Genomic DNA, 17,203 nt, shown 5'->3' with positions numbered 1-17,203 from the left:
CATTGACTGTATAAACCTGCCCATATTAATTGGCTACAATGCAGCCATCAGGTTCGAAACAGCTGCAGAGTGGTCCTGACGTTTATTGTGTGCAAGTCAGAAAAAGAAAGATTAAAAAATTAGCACTATTTGAAGCATGTGTTGTACATCGAAACACAGTGAAATGCGTTGTTTGCGTCAATACAAGTCAGCCAGGATTGTGCTGGGGCAGCCCACAATTATCGCCACACTTCCGGCACCAACATACAGGCCCACAACTCAGTAATCCTTTTTTTTTGTAATTTATTTTTTTTATTGAAGTTCATCATCAAACAAACATTTCCATAAGATGTATTTCAGTCATTGTACATATATATCATATAATCATATATGTCACAAATCTCCACATAGTATTTATCTGAGGTATACTGTTATAGAAAAGAGTGGAGAGAAAAAACAAGCAAAAGGAAACAACTATGTACAAGTAGGGAGTGATTTTTTTTTAACAACATATTCATTGATTTGTGAGATACCCTTAGAGAGTAAGACCATATATATTTGGATATATACCTCAAGAATGGTTGAAAAGAGATAAATATTTAATGAATATACTGTTGGTGGCTGGTAAAAAGACTCTTACTAGGAAATGGTTATCACAGGAGAGCCCAACTTTAAATGCATGGATGGAAATTACAATGGACATTTACAAAATGGAGAAGATAACAGCATATGTTAATCATAAGCTGGAACAATTTGATTCATACTGGGAAAAATGGTTTAACTACATAATGCCACAACTCAGTAATCCTAACTGTATGCCTTTGGAATGTGGGAGGAAACCAGAGCACCCGGAGAAAACCCATGCCTGTCATGGGAAGAATGTACAGACTCCCTACAGGCAGCAGCAGGAATTGAGCACCAATCGTACGGTGAGCTGTAATAGCATTATGCTAACTACTGCTCTGGCCTAACCTTACCATGATAGCGAATCACTCAAGCATCCTTTTTCCACACCTAAATCTAGCAGCGTAACTCTCTCATCCCCTTTCCCTACAGTGCTTGTCCGGCCTCCCCTTCGACTCAGCCCCCTGCTGTGCTAGTACGATCCACATTGTAAAGACTCCATGCACAATGACTTGGAATGTACACAGTAATCTAGATATGATCCAACCAAGGTTAAATATGAGTTTGACATAACATATCTATTTTACAATTCTATCTCTCTATAAGTAAACCCTTCTGCTTGGTTTATGTTTCTAGGTGACTGTAATACTAAGGTACAACAGCCACTCTAGGCCATTCAGCCCATTGAGAATGCTCTGCTATTCGATCGTGGCTGATTTATTTTCCTTCTCATGCCCACTCTCTTGACCACCCCCCCATAATCTTTGATGCTGTACTAATCAAGAGCCTATCGACCTCCACTTTAAATATACCCAATGACTAGGCCTCCAAAGCTATCTGGGGCAATGAATTCCATAGATTCACCACCCTCTTGCTAAAGAAATTCCTACTCATCTCTGTTCTAGACATACTTCAATTCTAGCGCTGTTCCCTCGGATCCTGTAATCAATCACTATTGGAAACATCCTCTCCACATCTGTTCTATTGAGGCCTTTACTATTCAATAGGTTTCAATGAGATCCCCTCTCATTCTAAACTCCAGCAAATTTATGACGTGATTACAGCTCTTACTTCAGAGTTCAATTCCAGCGTCCCCTGTAAATGCGTGGATTTTCTCTGGGTGCACCGGTTTCCTCCCATAGTTCAAAGACTTATCAGTTAGTAAGTTAATTGGTCATTGTAAATTGTCCTGTGATTAGGCTATAGGGTTAAATAGGTGGGTTGCTGGGCAGTTTCGCTCGTTGGGCCAGAGGGGTCTATGCCACGCTAAATCTCTAAATAAATATATATAATAAAATAAAGTAAATACAGACCCATCACTTTTCCTCTGTTAACTCATTCATTTCCTCCCACGGACCTTCTAAAATGCCAGCACACCCTTTCTTTGATAAGGAGCCCAAAACTGCTCACAATAAAACCTCAGCATTACGTCCTTAATTTTATGTTCCAGTCCTCTCAAAATGAATGCTAACATTGCAGTTGCCTGCCTTAGCACCGACTCAGCCTGCACGTGTTGGATTTAAATGGATAGTTTCCACACTGTGATCTTTATGATACTATTGGATTCTAATCAAACTCCTCTATTTTTGCTTCCCACTTACTACCTTCCAGAAGAGTGAAGGTTAAGAGTTGAAAGGAAGTTTCAATTCCCCTGCTTCAGCAGCAGGTATTAACATATCTCCTGTCTCATTCTTCTGTCAGCCAGTTCTCTTCCCTTGTCGCAACTCCTTTGACAGGAGAGTTGAATTATCAGAATCAGCATCAGGTTTATAATCGCTGTCATACTGTATGCCATGAAGTTTGAGGTCTTGCAGCAGCGGCACAGTGCAATACATGAAAAAATACTATTGGTTACAATGAGAAATATATTTTAAAAATCAAAAAGAGAAGAAAATAATGAGGTAGTGTTTATGGGCCGTTCAGAAATCTGACTGGGGAGGATAAGAAGCCTTTGCTACAGCCTTGAGAGTGTGTGTCTCCAGGCTCCTGTTCCTCTTCCCTAATTGTAGTACTGATGGTTGTATGGCTGTGTCACTACGAAAACTTCCATACCTATGACTGACCTAGCATCCACCTCCACTGGAGAAGATTAACAGTGGCTAACAGACCAAGATGGTGTGAAACTTTGTTTAAACTGCAAACCAAGTGGCGTCTGGGCTATTATTCAGTGTTGTCTGTCTGCTTATCAGTTTAGCATTCATGTAGAAAGGGAAGAAGTGGTTTAACCGCAAGGCCTTGTGGTTGGACAGAGCGCAAGTCACAGGGTGACCTATCTCAACGGAAAAAATAACTTGCAAAAGGAAGAACCAAACTCAGCCCTCTCAGAATGAGAGAGGAACAAAATCTGAATTACCAGGAATCTGAATTTTATAAAAATAGGATCAGGCTGTGGGCTTGCTATTACAACTTCCATGTAGAATTGAAACAATTTGCTTATCTTTCTTGTTTAAGTCATTGGATACGGGTTCTCAGCATTTCCTGTCATATCACCTTACCCTCCTTGACATTGATCAAGCTTTGCCTTGTCCTTAAAGTCCAGCAACCCCGACTCCGCAGCAATAAGGATACTTAATTAATTTATAGTTGTGCAGTGCTTTCCCTCATTTACGCTGTCTAATACGGGTAATAATTGCCTTTTCTCTGCCTCCGCTGACCCCTAAATGCCTCCCGATGCATCATGTGGTGAATTGCCTTTGGGCCTTGTGGGCCGAGGTTGTGAGAGCACCAGAGTTGGCATGCATTCCCTCTCAAGCAGCTGCCCTAAACCACATCCCTGGCACCAGGTCCACCCACCAGCCGGGGATTTGCACAAGGGACCAGGAAGTGAGCGTTTGGAAGATGCTTCCAGTAGAGTTGCTGGATTCATTTAAACAATGGTGCTGTTATATTCGGAGTAACCTGTGCTGAGATGATATTTAGTGAGGAAATCAATACTTCAGTTATTTTCCTGAAGTGATGAATGGGTTCCCATCTCACGGTGTGTCTAACCTGATGTTTCTCTGTTTTGTTTGAAACAGTAACGGTACAAATAGCAAGATGAATGGTGCAATAGATCACTCGGACCAGCCAGACCCAGATGCCATTAAGATGTTCGTAGGCCAGATCCCGCGATCTTGGTCAGAGAAAGAGCTAAAGGAACTGTTTGAGCCGTACGGAACAGTGTACCAGATCAACGTCCTCCGAGACCGTAGCCAGAACCCTCCGCAGAGCAAAGGTATGGAGCCTGGTTTTTAATAAGTTCTCTTATTCTGCCAGCTGGGATAACCCTTGCAGCTCTGTGCCTAGTCTGACTGTGTTTCCCTGCTTGACCTTTGAAATCCTAGGCGTCTGGCAGATCTGCCTGCCGTGACCTTTCACAGCATACTTAATTAAGTCCATCAACCCAACTGGGGCGTAATCCACTGACAGCAGCTTGCCAGAGTTCTCCTCCTGGGCCGGGCTTTCAAATTGTGACCAGGTGTAGCCCATATTCAAATAACTTTCCTCTCCCACCGATGAGATCTTTGGAATGTCCTTTGGTGTTTCTGTAGCTTTGGCTTTTTAAGGAGTGGGGTTGCTGGCCCCATGCTCAACTCTCCTCCTTTCACAATCATGCTTGGGACTGTAGATGGTGGAGCACTTCCAAAGCATGTAATGGGTTAAATTGGTCTTCTTTTGCACATTGGTTGTTTGTCAGTCATTGTGTGTAGTTTTTTGTTGATACTATTGTACTTCTCTCTCTCTCCTGTGGATGCCTACAAGAAAGAAATCTCAGGATAATGTATGGTGACAAATATGTACTTTGATAATCTGAAATAGAACTTTGGAAGTTGCAAGGTTGAATTGACTAGCATTTTTTTTTTGCAAAATCAGCCGTCAGCAGAATTCATTGCAAGTATGTAAAAAGTTTAGAATTTCCCCCTCTGGAATACGTAATCCTGTACAAGGTTAAGTTAAGCACCAGGTTTCACCATTAGGAAGTTGGTGGAATAGTTAATGACAAAGGATGGAACACAAAAGCAGCTTTGCTTGCTCTAACTGCAGCGATCTTTGGATAGATCACTCAGAGTACTGCACAGATTAACTATGCTGCTTCCAAAGCAACATTGAGAAAGGTTCACCGGATTGTTTTGTGGCATGAAGAAATCGATCTACAAAGTAAGATTTACATGAGATCTGGAGTTTATAAGAGTGACCTCGCTGATGCACATCAGATTATGAGGGAACGTGATAGGGTGAAATCCATCAGGGTGTTTCCACCAATGAGGAAATCAAAAACCAAGCGACTACAATCTTGGGATAAAGTGACAACCATTTAATACTGAGGGGGAGTTTCCTCTCGGGAGGATTGTAAAACTTTAGAATTTCCTCTACCTTGTGAGTTGTGAGGCTGAGTCAGTGTTTTTAATTTTGAGAGAGCAATGTTCTTGACATTGGTGATGGGAGTTACAGGGAAATGAAAGAAGAAAGTAAAGACGAGATGACAGTCTAAAGAACCTTTGTCTCATTGAGTAGGGGGGCAATTTTTAGGGGTTGTGTGGTCCATTTTCTTGACTTTTGACGCTCGTGTTTATAAGTTAGCCTTGGGGTTTACTGGGAGTGCTACAGCACTCTGCGTAAGTAACAGCTTTCATGAGTAAATTCTATTACTCAACTATTATTGAGTAATTCTGGACAGAAGTCAAGTCAAGTCACTTTTATTGTCATTTTGACCATAGCTGCTATGTACAGTACATAGTAGAAATGAGACAACGTTTTTCAGGACCATGGTGTTACATGACACAGTACAAAAACTAGACTGAACTATGTAAAAAACTACACAGGTAAAATAAACAACTACACTAGACTACAGACCTACCCAAGACTGCATAAAGTGCACAAAACCGTGCAGGAATTATAATAAATAATAAACAGGACAATAGGGCAGTAAGGTGTCAGTCCAGGCTCTGGGTATTGAGGAGTCTGATAGCTTAGGGGAAGAAACTGTTACATAGTCTGGTTGTGAGAGCCTGAATGCTTCAGTGCCTTCTCCCAGACGGCAGGAGGGAGAAGAGTTTGTATATGGGATGCGTGGGGTCCTTCATAATGCTGTTTGCTTTGCGAATGCAGCATGCAGTGTAAATGTCCGTGATGGCGGGAAGAGAGACCCCGATGATCTTCTCAGCTGACCTCACTATCCGCTACAGGGTCTTGCGATCCGAGATGGTGCAATTTCCGAACCGGGCAGGATTGCAGCTGCTCAGGATGCTCTCAATACAACCCCTGTAGAATGTGATGAGGATGGGGGGGTGGGAGATGGACTTCCCTCAGCCTTCGCAGAAAATAGAGATGCTGCTGGGCTTTCTTTGCTATGGAGCTGGTGTTGAGGGACCAGGTGAGAAACGGGCTGTTCAGCCCAGTGTTCATGCTGACCAAGTACTCTGCCTAAGCTTCTTCCATTTCCCCATGGTCACTCAGCATCTATGGAGGGGAATAAGCAGTTGACCCTTCATCAGTGGTCTTCTGGCCACAAACATCAACTGTTTATTTAACACGTACAACAAGCTGGAGGAACTCAGCAGGTCGGACAGCATCCATGGAAACGAGCAGTCAACGTTTCGGGCCGAGACACTTCGTCAGGACTGTTTATTTCCCTCCTGATCTGCTGATCTCCTCCAGCATTTCCAGCATTTTGTGTGTTGCTCTGGATTTCCGGCATCTGCAGAATCTCTTGTGCGTTCCGTTTCCCCATGTTTGGCCTGTATCACTCTAAGCCTTTCCTATCCATGCAGTGTCTAAATGTCTTTTAAACTGTTGTAATAGCATCCGCCTCCACCACTTCCTCTGGCAGCATAATTATCTCATCTCGACTTGCTGCCAGTGAAGTTTTTTTTTGAGGTACAGTTTTGAGTTTACGACAGGAAATAGCCAGCACTTTACACAGAGCAGTCAGTTAAAGGAAGCTGCTTCAGTCATAGGGTTGTGGGGGGGTAAATCTTGGCTGAAGCTCCCCTGTTGATCTTCAGGAGGTGTGGTCAGATCTTTAACTGCCAGGTCCAGAATGGGCCCTTTTTTAAATGTCCCTTTAACTCGTGCAGCCTGGACTAAGAGCTGCAGTCTCTGAAATGGGGATTGGCCATTCCAGCTCATCCCTGTAGTGTTATTAACACTTGGAAATACAAGAGATTGCAGATGCTGGGATCTGGAGCAGGTTCATCAGCATCTGTGGGAGGAAATGGATTCTGTCCTGATGCAGGGTTTTGACCCGAAATGTCTACAAATTCTTTCTTCCCACAGATGATGCTTGACCCTTTGAGTTCCTCCAGCAGGTGGTTAGTTCGGAAATAGTTACGTATCTTAGTCAGAAGTTAAAATTAGTTCTGAGTTCGATTTGTTGTAAACTCCCCCCCCCCCCCCACCCCCACTGTCAGCTCTCTTTTCATTCGTAAAGATAAAGATCGTTAGGAAAGGTTAGCTTTATTTGTCACGTGTGCGTCAAACCATACTGCGAAATGCGTCGCTCGTGCCAACGATCAACACAGCCCGAAGATGTGCTTCTGGTGCCAACCTAACATACCCACAATTTACTCACCCGAACCTGTACAGCTTTTTGAATGTGGGAGGAAACTAGAACACTGGGTCGAAGCCGACACGGTCATGGGGCGAACATACAAACTTTACAAACAGTGACAGAAATTGAGCCCTGATCTTCTGACCACTGGCATAGTAACCGCTATACTACCTTGACACACGTGCTATTTTTAATATCTGCTTGCTTTTTAATATATCTCCAAACTATTGTCCTCGCCAACCTCCACCCCATCCCCTCCCTTACTGAATCACCAGTGCATCGTTCCCCCTGGAAAGGGTATCCACTGAGAGTTGGACATGCCGGATGAAATGTATATCCTATTAAGGGTGCTAACAACACTACAACTATCCAGGCAACATCGTGCTGCTTCACCGAAGCTGCTTTCCAGGCAAGTGTATGCTCAGAATGCCGAGAATGACTCCCCATCAGGAGAATTCGGCAGAGCCCAAAATAAAAATGGAATTCATGGCTTTCCTTCAAGAGCGAGATTCCAGTGACTTGCTGTCGGAGCAGGTGACTGGGGTTCTGTTACACTGGGTCGTGAACTTGATGTGCCACTCAAAAAGCTGGCCTGCTGCGTCACTGGCAGAGACAGTGAAACGGGCTTGTGCTTTGCTGTACTATTCTATGTTCTGTGTTCTGCACAGGGTGCACGGAGGGCCCAGCCGGCTTTCGCATTCAGCTTCTGATTGACTCTTTACCCAGCCAATCAGAGGTGAAGGATTAGAGGGAGGAACAGGGCTTGACCTTGCTTGTTCACGTCTGTGTTGTTCTGCTGAGCATCGTGGGCACACTGTGTTGGTGGCAGAGTGAGTGGCAATACTTGCGGGCTGCCCTCGGCGCACCCTTGGTTGTGTTGGCTGTTGAAAAGCACAAATTGTGCATTTCACTGTATGTCTTGATGTAAATGAGACAAATAAACTGGAGACTTGGATCTTGAATCTTAAAATCCCACAGTCAGTCCAAGCACAACCCACTCCAAGATAAATCTCACTCTTCCCTCCTACATATCCCTCCATTTTTCTATCATCCATGTGCCTATTTAGGAGTTTTAAAAATTCGTCCAGTGTCTGTGTCTACACACCTCCTCCGGCAGGACCTACCACACACCCACCACTCTCTGTGTAAAGGACTTGGTTCAGATATCCTCCCTATACTCCCTTCCAGTCACCTCAAAATTATGCTCACTCCTATTAGTCATTTTGGCTCTTGGAAAAAGTCTCTGGCTGTCCACTCAATCTAAGCCTCTGACCGTCTTGTACATCTTTATCAAGTTGTATCTCATCCTCCGCTCCAAAGAGAGAAGGTGTAACTCACTCAACATATCTTCTTAAGTCCAGTACCGAGGACTTGTTATTTATTTCATACCCCGCCCATCCACATACAACAGTCTCAGGAGTGCTGATCACATGCTGTAATGCTGACCAAATTGTGAAGTTGGTGAGCTCCTGAGAAAGGCACTACCTACCCCCCAATCTCAATGTTGTTTCATAGTGCCCGAGACTGGGGTTTTGTCCTGGACTTCGAGATTGCTTGACCCCCGGGTTTCCTCTGGGTGTTTAGCTTTCCCCCTACATGCCAAGACGTGTGGGTTGGTACGTCAATTGACCACTGTAAATTGCCCCTAGTGTGCAGGTGAGCAGTCGATTCTGGGGTAAGGTGAGTAGTATATGAAAAGGACAAAATGGGTAATTGATGATTAGCACGGGCTTGTTGATGTTATAGAGTCCATGTTAAACATGGACAGGCTCTGTGCTCTATCTCTCATTTATGAGCAGTTTATTCCAACCAGATTAGCTCAATTGGATAGCCAGCCACTACATCCATTGTTAACTTAGGGAGCTTGTTCCTCTGGTTATGTTTGTAGCACATAGAACATTATAGCACAGTACAGGGTATTTGGCTCACGATGTTGTGCCAACATTTTAACCTACTCTAAGATCAATCTGATTCTTACCTCCTACATAGGCCTCAATTTTTCAGTCATTCATGTGCCTATCTTAAATGACCCTAATGTATCTGCCTCTACCTTCACCGCTGGCAGGATTTTCCACTCTCTGGGGAAAAGACTTACTTCTGATATCCTCCCTGAACTTACCTCCAGTCACCTCAAAAATTTGACCTCCTCATTTTAGTTATTTTCACCCTGGGGAAATGGTCTTTGTCTATCCACTTGATCTTATCCTCTTATGATCTTGTACCCCTCTATCAAGTTGCCTCTGATCCTCCTTCACTCCAAAGAGAAAGGCCCTAGCTCGCTCAACCTATCTTCATAAGACATGCCAGGCAGTATGCTGGTAAATCTCCTGTACACCCTCTCGAAACCTTCCACATCTTTCCTTTCATGAGGCACCCAGAAATGAATGCAACGCTCTGGTCGTCCAGTCCGGGTTTTATAGAGCTGCAACGTTACCTGGCAGCTCTTGAGTTTGCGTTGCATCTTCTCTCTTTACTGAAAGCTAATACATGTAGCATCGTTGTTGATGAAAAATAAATCAACTTCGTTCAGCAGACAGAAACAGCAGCCAAGCTGTGGTCAGAAAAGCTTTGGGGACAGAAGGATAATTGATAGGATCACCTCTTTGATCTTGGTTGAATACTGTCCAGGTTGTGTCTCTCATGTTCAAGGTGGCCTGTGTAATTTTTACAGCCACCCAAGCTCTTGGCTTAGCAGCACACCAGATAGCTGTCTGTCTGGAAGTTAATTCTTGGCTAACAGTGACACACAGTACAGTAGCGTCAGTAAGTCATTCTCCATCAAGATTGATTCCATTGGCCTTAAAGGAATGAGTTTTGGACACAACCTGCAACATGGTAGATGCTGTTGTGTGGCATGTTTTCCTCCAACTATGAATGAATCATGCAACCATTATCTCTAATAATGTAGCACCCTCAGAATACCTGAGGTGGAAACTTTAGGTTATGTACTCAGATTTCACCACTTAAGATTCAGATAAATTTATTTATCACATATACATTGAAACATGGCGAAATGCGTTGTTTACGTTCACAACCAACACAATCTAAGCATGTGCAAGTGTCATCATATATTCTGGCACTAACATAGCATATCCACCATGTTCAGAACACAAGCAACACACACAAACACAGAGAACTAAAACCCTGGGGCGGGCTGACTTTGGGCCTCCAGGCTGTAGTGGCTCACAGACTCGCAGACATTGGTCCTTCAACTTCTCCAGCAGACTCACAGACCATTGGGCCTCGACTTCCAGATACCTGATCAATCTTTGGGCTTTGACCTTTGGTGTAGGCCCTAGGGCTTACCAGTGACAATAGATAAGGACCCTGGTTGAGGACCGGAACCCCAGGCCTCGAATTCCTTCTACTCATAAAGGTGGAAGTGCAGTCTACTGATCCATGCTGACATTACGTTGCTAAGATGATGGTGAACAGTTTAGGTCTTTAAACTAAAGCACCAGGCACTTTAAGAGAACCTTATCGATACAGAATGTTATACCCAGCTGTGTTTGGAACAATTAAGGCAACTGAACAAAAGCTTGAGGGTGGCATGGTAGCACAGCGATTACCACAGTGCTCTACAGTGCCAGTATTCACCAACTGATTCAATTCCTCTGCTATCTGTAAGTTTTTTGTGTGTTCCTTCGGATGCTCTGGTTTCCTCCCACATTCCGAAGATCTCCTGATTAGGGTTAGCAAGTACTGGGCATGCTATGGTGGCATCGGAAATGTGGCGACACTTGCTGGCTGCCCCCAGCACAAATCTCGGATTGTGTTCGGTGACACAAAAATAACAAACTTTACTGTATGTTTTGATGTTTCGATGGGCATGTGACAAATTAAGCCTAACCTTTAATCTTTACATCTTTGCTTGTAGAACTAAGATTTTAAAGGAGCATTATGCAGGGGGAAAGAGGGCTGTGGATGTTTAGGAAATGAATTTCCAACTAAAGAAATAGCAGCCTGCAGTGCAGTGATTAAATTCTGTGTTACCAGAGGTGCCTTGGAGGATTTCAGGAGTTTCAGTAATCATTTGAATGTATATTGTGTTGTTTAAGGACTGTCACCAGGCCAGGCATTGACACTGTTGAAGTCCCAAAAATAGTATTAAATAAGGCTCTGGTAGCACCTTTTAATGTACTAGGACCCTTCTGAGAGAACTGGGTTGGCCTTGCCGCATTTGGAGCTTACCGTTTCTATGGTAACGGGTGGCCTGCTTACACAGGCTGGAAAAGAAGCCTTCTTCCTTATTTGCCTGTGTGTGCAGAACGCAAATACATCAAACTTGAATGCATCAGGTAGAAGTACGGTAGTGAAGTGGTTAAGTGACTGCATCACTTGCCAGAGTTCTGGACCATTGATCCAAAGACAGGAGTTCAAATCCCACCAAGGCAGCTGGGGAGTTAAGTTCAAATAATTAAATAAATCTGGAATTTAAATAAAAAGCTGATGTCAGTGACAGCAGGCATTAAAACTTCTGGGCTGTTGCAACTTCCTCGGCCCTTCAAGCAGAAATTATCAACTTCCTCAAATTATCAATGACAGTCCCAGGGTACAAATTCATGTAAATATATTCATCTAAATATTTTTTTAAAGTTCAAATCCATATTAGTAATCACAAAGCTGCCAGATAGTTGTAAAAACTTGCCTGATTTACTAATGTCCTTCAGGAAGGAAATTTCCCATCTTTGCCTGTCTGTTGTAGACTTTAGATTGGCTCTTAATTGTCCCCCCTCTCAGGATGCAGTTCTTGGTTATTTATTTAACGACACAGTGCAAAAGAGGCCCTTCCAACCCAAAGAGCCATAACACCCAGCAACCCATCTATTAACCCTAGCCTAATCACAGGACAATTTACAATGACCAATAAACTACTAACCGGGGCATCTTTGGACTGTGGGAGAAAGCTGGAGCACCCAGAGGAAATCCATGCACTCACAGGAAGGAACGTAAATTTTTTTTGCAGAGGATGCTGGAATTGAACTCTGAACTCCAATGCCATGAGCTGTAATGGTGTTGTGCTGTATGCTACCCTGGCACCGGCATTGTCACTGACGTCCCAATCCCACTAACAAATTTTAAAAGTCAGGCTGGGTCTGTCTGGTGAAGACTTTGTCCAAGTGATTCCTATAAAGTCAGAAAGTGCAAGTGCAACAAAGGTTCATTAAATGGGATAGGAAGAGAGATAAAAGGTCTAAGAGTAAGTCTTTTGATCATTTATCTGTGGGTTGTGGTCTGTCCATGAGAACAGCTCCCATCATCAAGGATCCACACCATTTAGGCCATGCTCTCTTCTCGTTGTTGCCATCAGGAAGGAGGTTCAGGAGCCTCAGGACCCACACCACCAAGTCCAAGAACAGTTATTACCCCTCAACCATAAGTCTGTTGAAGCAGAGGAATAACATCACTCTACTCATCCCAACACTGAACCGAACACAACCTATGGACTCACCTTCAAGGACTGTGTATCTTATGTTCTCAATATTTATTGCATATTTATTATTATTATTCTCTTTCCTTTTGTATCTTTTTATCTTATGTTCTCAGTATTTATTGAATATTTATTATTATTTCCCACGGTTTGTTGCCCTTTGCACATTGGCTGTTTGTCCATCCTGTTGAGTGCGGTCTTCCATTGTGTTTCTTGTATTTACTCTGAATACTTCATACTGCTTGTTATGCCACTTGCATTTAGAGCAGCAGTGAAGGTCCTCCATTTCTGGAGGTGTTCAGGGCTTCCTTCATCATGTCAGTAGCTTCTTAATTTTCACTACTGTCAGTCATGCAAATCCCAGGTGGAGATTCAGGAATACTGTTGCACTCATTTTCTTCTTCATTGCTGTTTCTGTAACAGCTTTGTTGTACCAGTCGTGGTTCTCCATTCAGTCTGAGCTGAACCCCCACACATGGAGGACTGTTAGACCACTCTTAGTCTGCCCTCTACCCTTTGACCTGTTTGGCATGGGTGACCCTACAAAGAGCCAAAGCATAAAGCCCTGACTCCAGCCAGCATAGCTCTCCCGGTCATTGAGGTACGCAAACCTCCAAACCGTGTGGTCTTCTGGGAAGATTTTGTTATGAATGCCCAGAAGAAAATGAATCTCAAGGTTGTATGTGGATACGTATATGTACTTTGATAATAAATTTAGTTTGAACTTTGAACAATCTGTGTGATTTAACTATTTTCCTCAATGATAGGCTCGATAGTTTAGTTTAAGCGACAACTATTCCAGGAGAAAACAAAAATTGTTGGCTGGCTCCTGTCTTACCCTTTCTCTTCTACTTTCCTGCCAATCACCTTCCTCTGGTGCCTCTCCTCCTTCCTTTTCTCCCATGGTCCACTCTTCTTTCCTATCAGATTCCTCCTTCTTCAGCCCTTCATCTTTTCCACGTGTCATTTCCCAGCGTCTCACTTCATCACCCCTTCCCCATCCACCTAGCTTCCCCCTCACTTGGTTTCAGCTATCGTCTGTCAGCTTGTACTCCATTCTCCCTCCCCACCTTTTTATTCTCGCTTGTTCCCCTTTCCTCTCCTGTCCTGATAAAGGCTCTTGGTCCAAAATATTGACTGTTCATTCCTCTCCATAGATGCTGAGCTCTCTAGCATTTTGTGTTTGTTCCTCTGGATTTTCGGATGATCTGAGTCTCCTGTGTTTAGGAATTGCGGGAAGGGCTTGAATTATCTCTGGAAGGCATACATCTATCAGGAGTGGTTCGTACCCCAGAGATACCTTCCTCTTTAATGTAGATCTGAGAAGAGCATTCCACTTTCAAGAGTTTGCCTGGAATCAGTCTATAATTTTGCAATAAAAGATCGGTCTTTGTACCTTGCATTGAAATAAATTGACTGAATTAGATTATATTTCCATCTTATTATATTTGTTCAATCAAGACAATTTCATATGACAGCTTAAGTAGAGGTTTTGTAATCATGGAAAACTGACAACTGTCCTTCTGTTTTTTTTAACCAAGTGTTTCAAGAAAACAGCCAACAGATTGTCCCGTAAAGTGGAAAACGAGAGCTAAATTTAAATGCCCATTCTCAGCCAGGTTGGGAATGGATACACAGACTCGAATAAAGTATATTTAGACCAAGGATATTGTGTAGCATGTTGTGCATTGTACATTAAAATGTATTTAGGTGTATGGTCTACACTGCACAGTGCTCTTTACTATAAGGTGAAGATGTTATGGTTGTATCATTGTTAACTCTGCTTTCAACTGCCTCTGTTCTGGAATTCATTCTTTATTCAGATTCATTTTCAGATGTATTTATCACATGTACATATAGTGAAATGCATCATCTCTGCTCATGATGTGGTTTATGATCTGCTTATGTGTATCAGGTACTGGAACTGGTGATTTTGCGATCCAGAGGTTCTTCAGAAGTCGAGAGCGAGGCCTAAAACTTGTTGCTTACAGCCGTTTATTAACTGTAATAAGGACAAAGAGTGAGACAAAGTAAAGAAAGAAAACACAAAGTTGTGATTGTCTTGTACAAAAACTGGCTTAGGATATTCCAGTGATAAAAATTAGCTGATAAAATAGCCAGATTCAAGAGGCGTGACACCTGCTATGGAAAATCTTATAGAAAAATACAGAATCAGCTATACTTCAGTACAATTACTGGAAAATACACTGAACTATGGCATCTATACAGGTGATTATATAATAATACAAGCAAGCATAGGAAAGATTAAACTATAAGAAAAATAGCAATTGTATACTCTAATCCAACATGGTAATGCCCCCATGGAGTGCCCAAGTTGTCATACAATGGTAGGCATTTTAGAAATGTATCCCCTACATATTTTCAGCTGCTGAAACCAGACCTGACATTCATTAGAAGAAGCTGTGTGTGACTTTTGGCTGCATGTAGTTATTTTATTTTTACTTAGTGATACAGTGTGGTGTGGGCCTTCTGGCCCATTGAGACACGCAGCCCCAACAACCCCCTCCCCCCCCCCCAACAAACCCAATAAACCCTAACCTAATCATGGGACAATTAACCTACCCGGTACTTCTTTGGACTGTGGGAGGAAACCGGAGCATTCCATGGGGAGGATGTACGTACGGCGTCGGAAAAGATCTCCAAACTCCGGAACGCAGCGAGTTGTAGTAGCGTCATACTAATCGCTATGCCAACGTGGTTGGTAAATCTGCGATTCTTTCAGCCACAGAACATCTTTCGTCCAATATAACAATTCCCTGGCAATGTGAGTTAGACAACATTGCAGAGCTGATTCTTATTAGAGACTGAAGGAAGCTTTCAACTGCTTTCCACACTATTTCAGGACGTGCTAATCGCAGGCAGTGAGGCCACAGATTCTTTATCATCACACCCACTGCAAAAAGCATCAGCTGGGAGAGCACAAATGTGCACCAGCAGATGGCGCCACGTTTCATTGCCAGTTGGGTGATCTGAGTCGGTGCTTTTGGCATGGCACGTCAGTGTTTCAGCCCCAGCTTGGGAAGCTGCCATTCCCGTTGGATCACCTGCCTGTGTGGACATCTGCTGGAACCAGAACATTGCTTGGTTCTGACACTTCTCTGTATTGCCACCCGACGCACAATGCAGTGTGTATGATGTCCAGAGGCAGGCTGCCTGATCACAAACCACCGGCCATCTTGGGTTGAGGCAATTTCGGAATGAAGAAAGGAACAAAAAACACTGGTTTCCAATTTATTTCCTGTCTTCCTAAAAAGAAAATTTAATAACTTGCAGCAGATGCGTAATCAAATATATTCTGAAGCTTTAATTACAGCCTGAAGCTGCAGGGATTCATCATCCCTAGGTTAACACAAAGAAACAAACAATATGACATCTGTCTAAACAAAAGAATATTGTGGCTGCCTTGTGTTGCACACATTCACTCTGAGGCCCTCCAGGTAAGCCATTGGTAGGGCTGAGCGAGCTTTTTTTTTAAACGTTGCTCCCCTGTGGGCCACTGTCCATTTCCTCGTAGAGTCTGATCTGCATTTACTTGGTTGCTGTGGCAGATTATTGGAGTAAGCCTCAAGTGACATCTGCAGAGAACTGAAACGGGTCCAAGGATAGAGGGTTCCAGTGCAATCTTCACCTGCAACCTGATTGAATTGTATACTGCTGATAGCCAAGAATTGACTTGGATCAAAAAACCTTAACCGTGCAACAAAACAAAACAGTTTGGCCCAGATGTATATCATTGGAGCAGACTCGATGGGTCAAATAGGTTAGTGCTACTCCTATGTCATGTGATCTCTAAGAATCCCTAAAAGAAAGACAGGATTCTTCACAGTGTGGAAGAACAGAGGGATCTTGGGATCTATGTCTATAGATCCTTCAAAGTTGACAGGGTAGTCAAGAAGGTGTATAGTGAGTTGGCCTACATCAGTCAAGGGATTGAGTTCAAAAGCCATGAGGTAATGTTGCAGCTCTATAAAATTCTGGTTCGGTCACTCTTGTAGTATTGTGTTCAGTTCTGGTCACTCATTACAGGATGGATGTGGAAACTTTAGAGAGGGTGCAGAGGAAATTTATGAGGATATTGCCTGGATTAGAGACCATATCTTATGAATGTAGGTTGAGCAGGCTTAGAGCATTCCTCTTCGGAGTGAAGGAGGATGAGAGGAGACTTGACAGAGGTGTACAAGATGATAAGAGGTATGGAAGAAGTGGACAGCCTTTATCTCAGTTTGGAAATGGCTAATAAGAGTCGGCATAATTTTAAGGTGATTGGAAGAAAGTATAGGAGAGATGTCAGAGGTAGGTTTTTTTTACACAGAGAGTGCTAGATAAATGGAACACCCTGCTGGGAGTTATAGTAGAGAAGAATACATTAGAGAGATTTAAAAGACTCTGATAGGCATATGGATGAAAGAAAAATTGAGGGTTATGTGGGAACGAAATGTTAGATTGAACACAGATTAGGTTAAATGTTCAGCATAACATTGTGGGCTGAAGGGTCTGGACTGTGCTTTGCTGTTCTAAAGAAATGCTACTTAATAAGATTAGTTTTGAGAGGTGTTTGACTAGCCAGTGCATGAACTAACATTTTGATAAGAAATGCAAAAATACTGAAGTATCTTAGT

The 17,203-nt window shown here is 43.0% G+C and overlaps 1 protein-coding gene across 14 annotated transcripts in view; it reads left to right on the top strand.

Annotated features, from left to right (window-relative positions):
* celf2 (cugbp, Elav-like family member 2) overlaps positions 1 to 17,203 on the top strand; it is a 1,088,079-nt gene that overhangs the window by 818,457 nt on the left and 252,419 nt on the right. For all 14 annotated transcript variants that reach the window (XM_073066515.1, XM_073066516.1, XM_073066517.1 and 11 more), the window contains one exon: positions 3,621 to 3,817. In XM_073066515.1, the coding sequence (XP_072922616.1) occupies positions 3,640 to 3,817 (178 nt within the window). In that variant the 5' untranslated portion in view covers positions 3,621 to 3,639. The remainder of the gene's footprint in view (positions 1 to 3,620; positions 3,818 to 17,203) is intronic.

Source organism: Hemitrygon akajei, chromosome 14 (genome assembly GCF_048418815.1).
Source record: "Hemitrygon akajei chromosome 14, sHemAka1.3, whole genome shotgun sequence".
Classification (NCBI taxonomy): Eukaryota; Metazoa; Chordata; class Chondrichthyes; order Myliobatiformes; family Dasyatidae; genus Hemitrygon; species Hemitrygon akajei.
The sequence above is the reverse complement of the archived record's forward strand: the minus strand, read 5'-3'. Positions and strand labels throughout refer to the sequence as shown.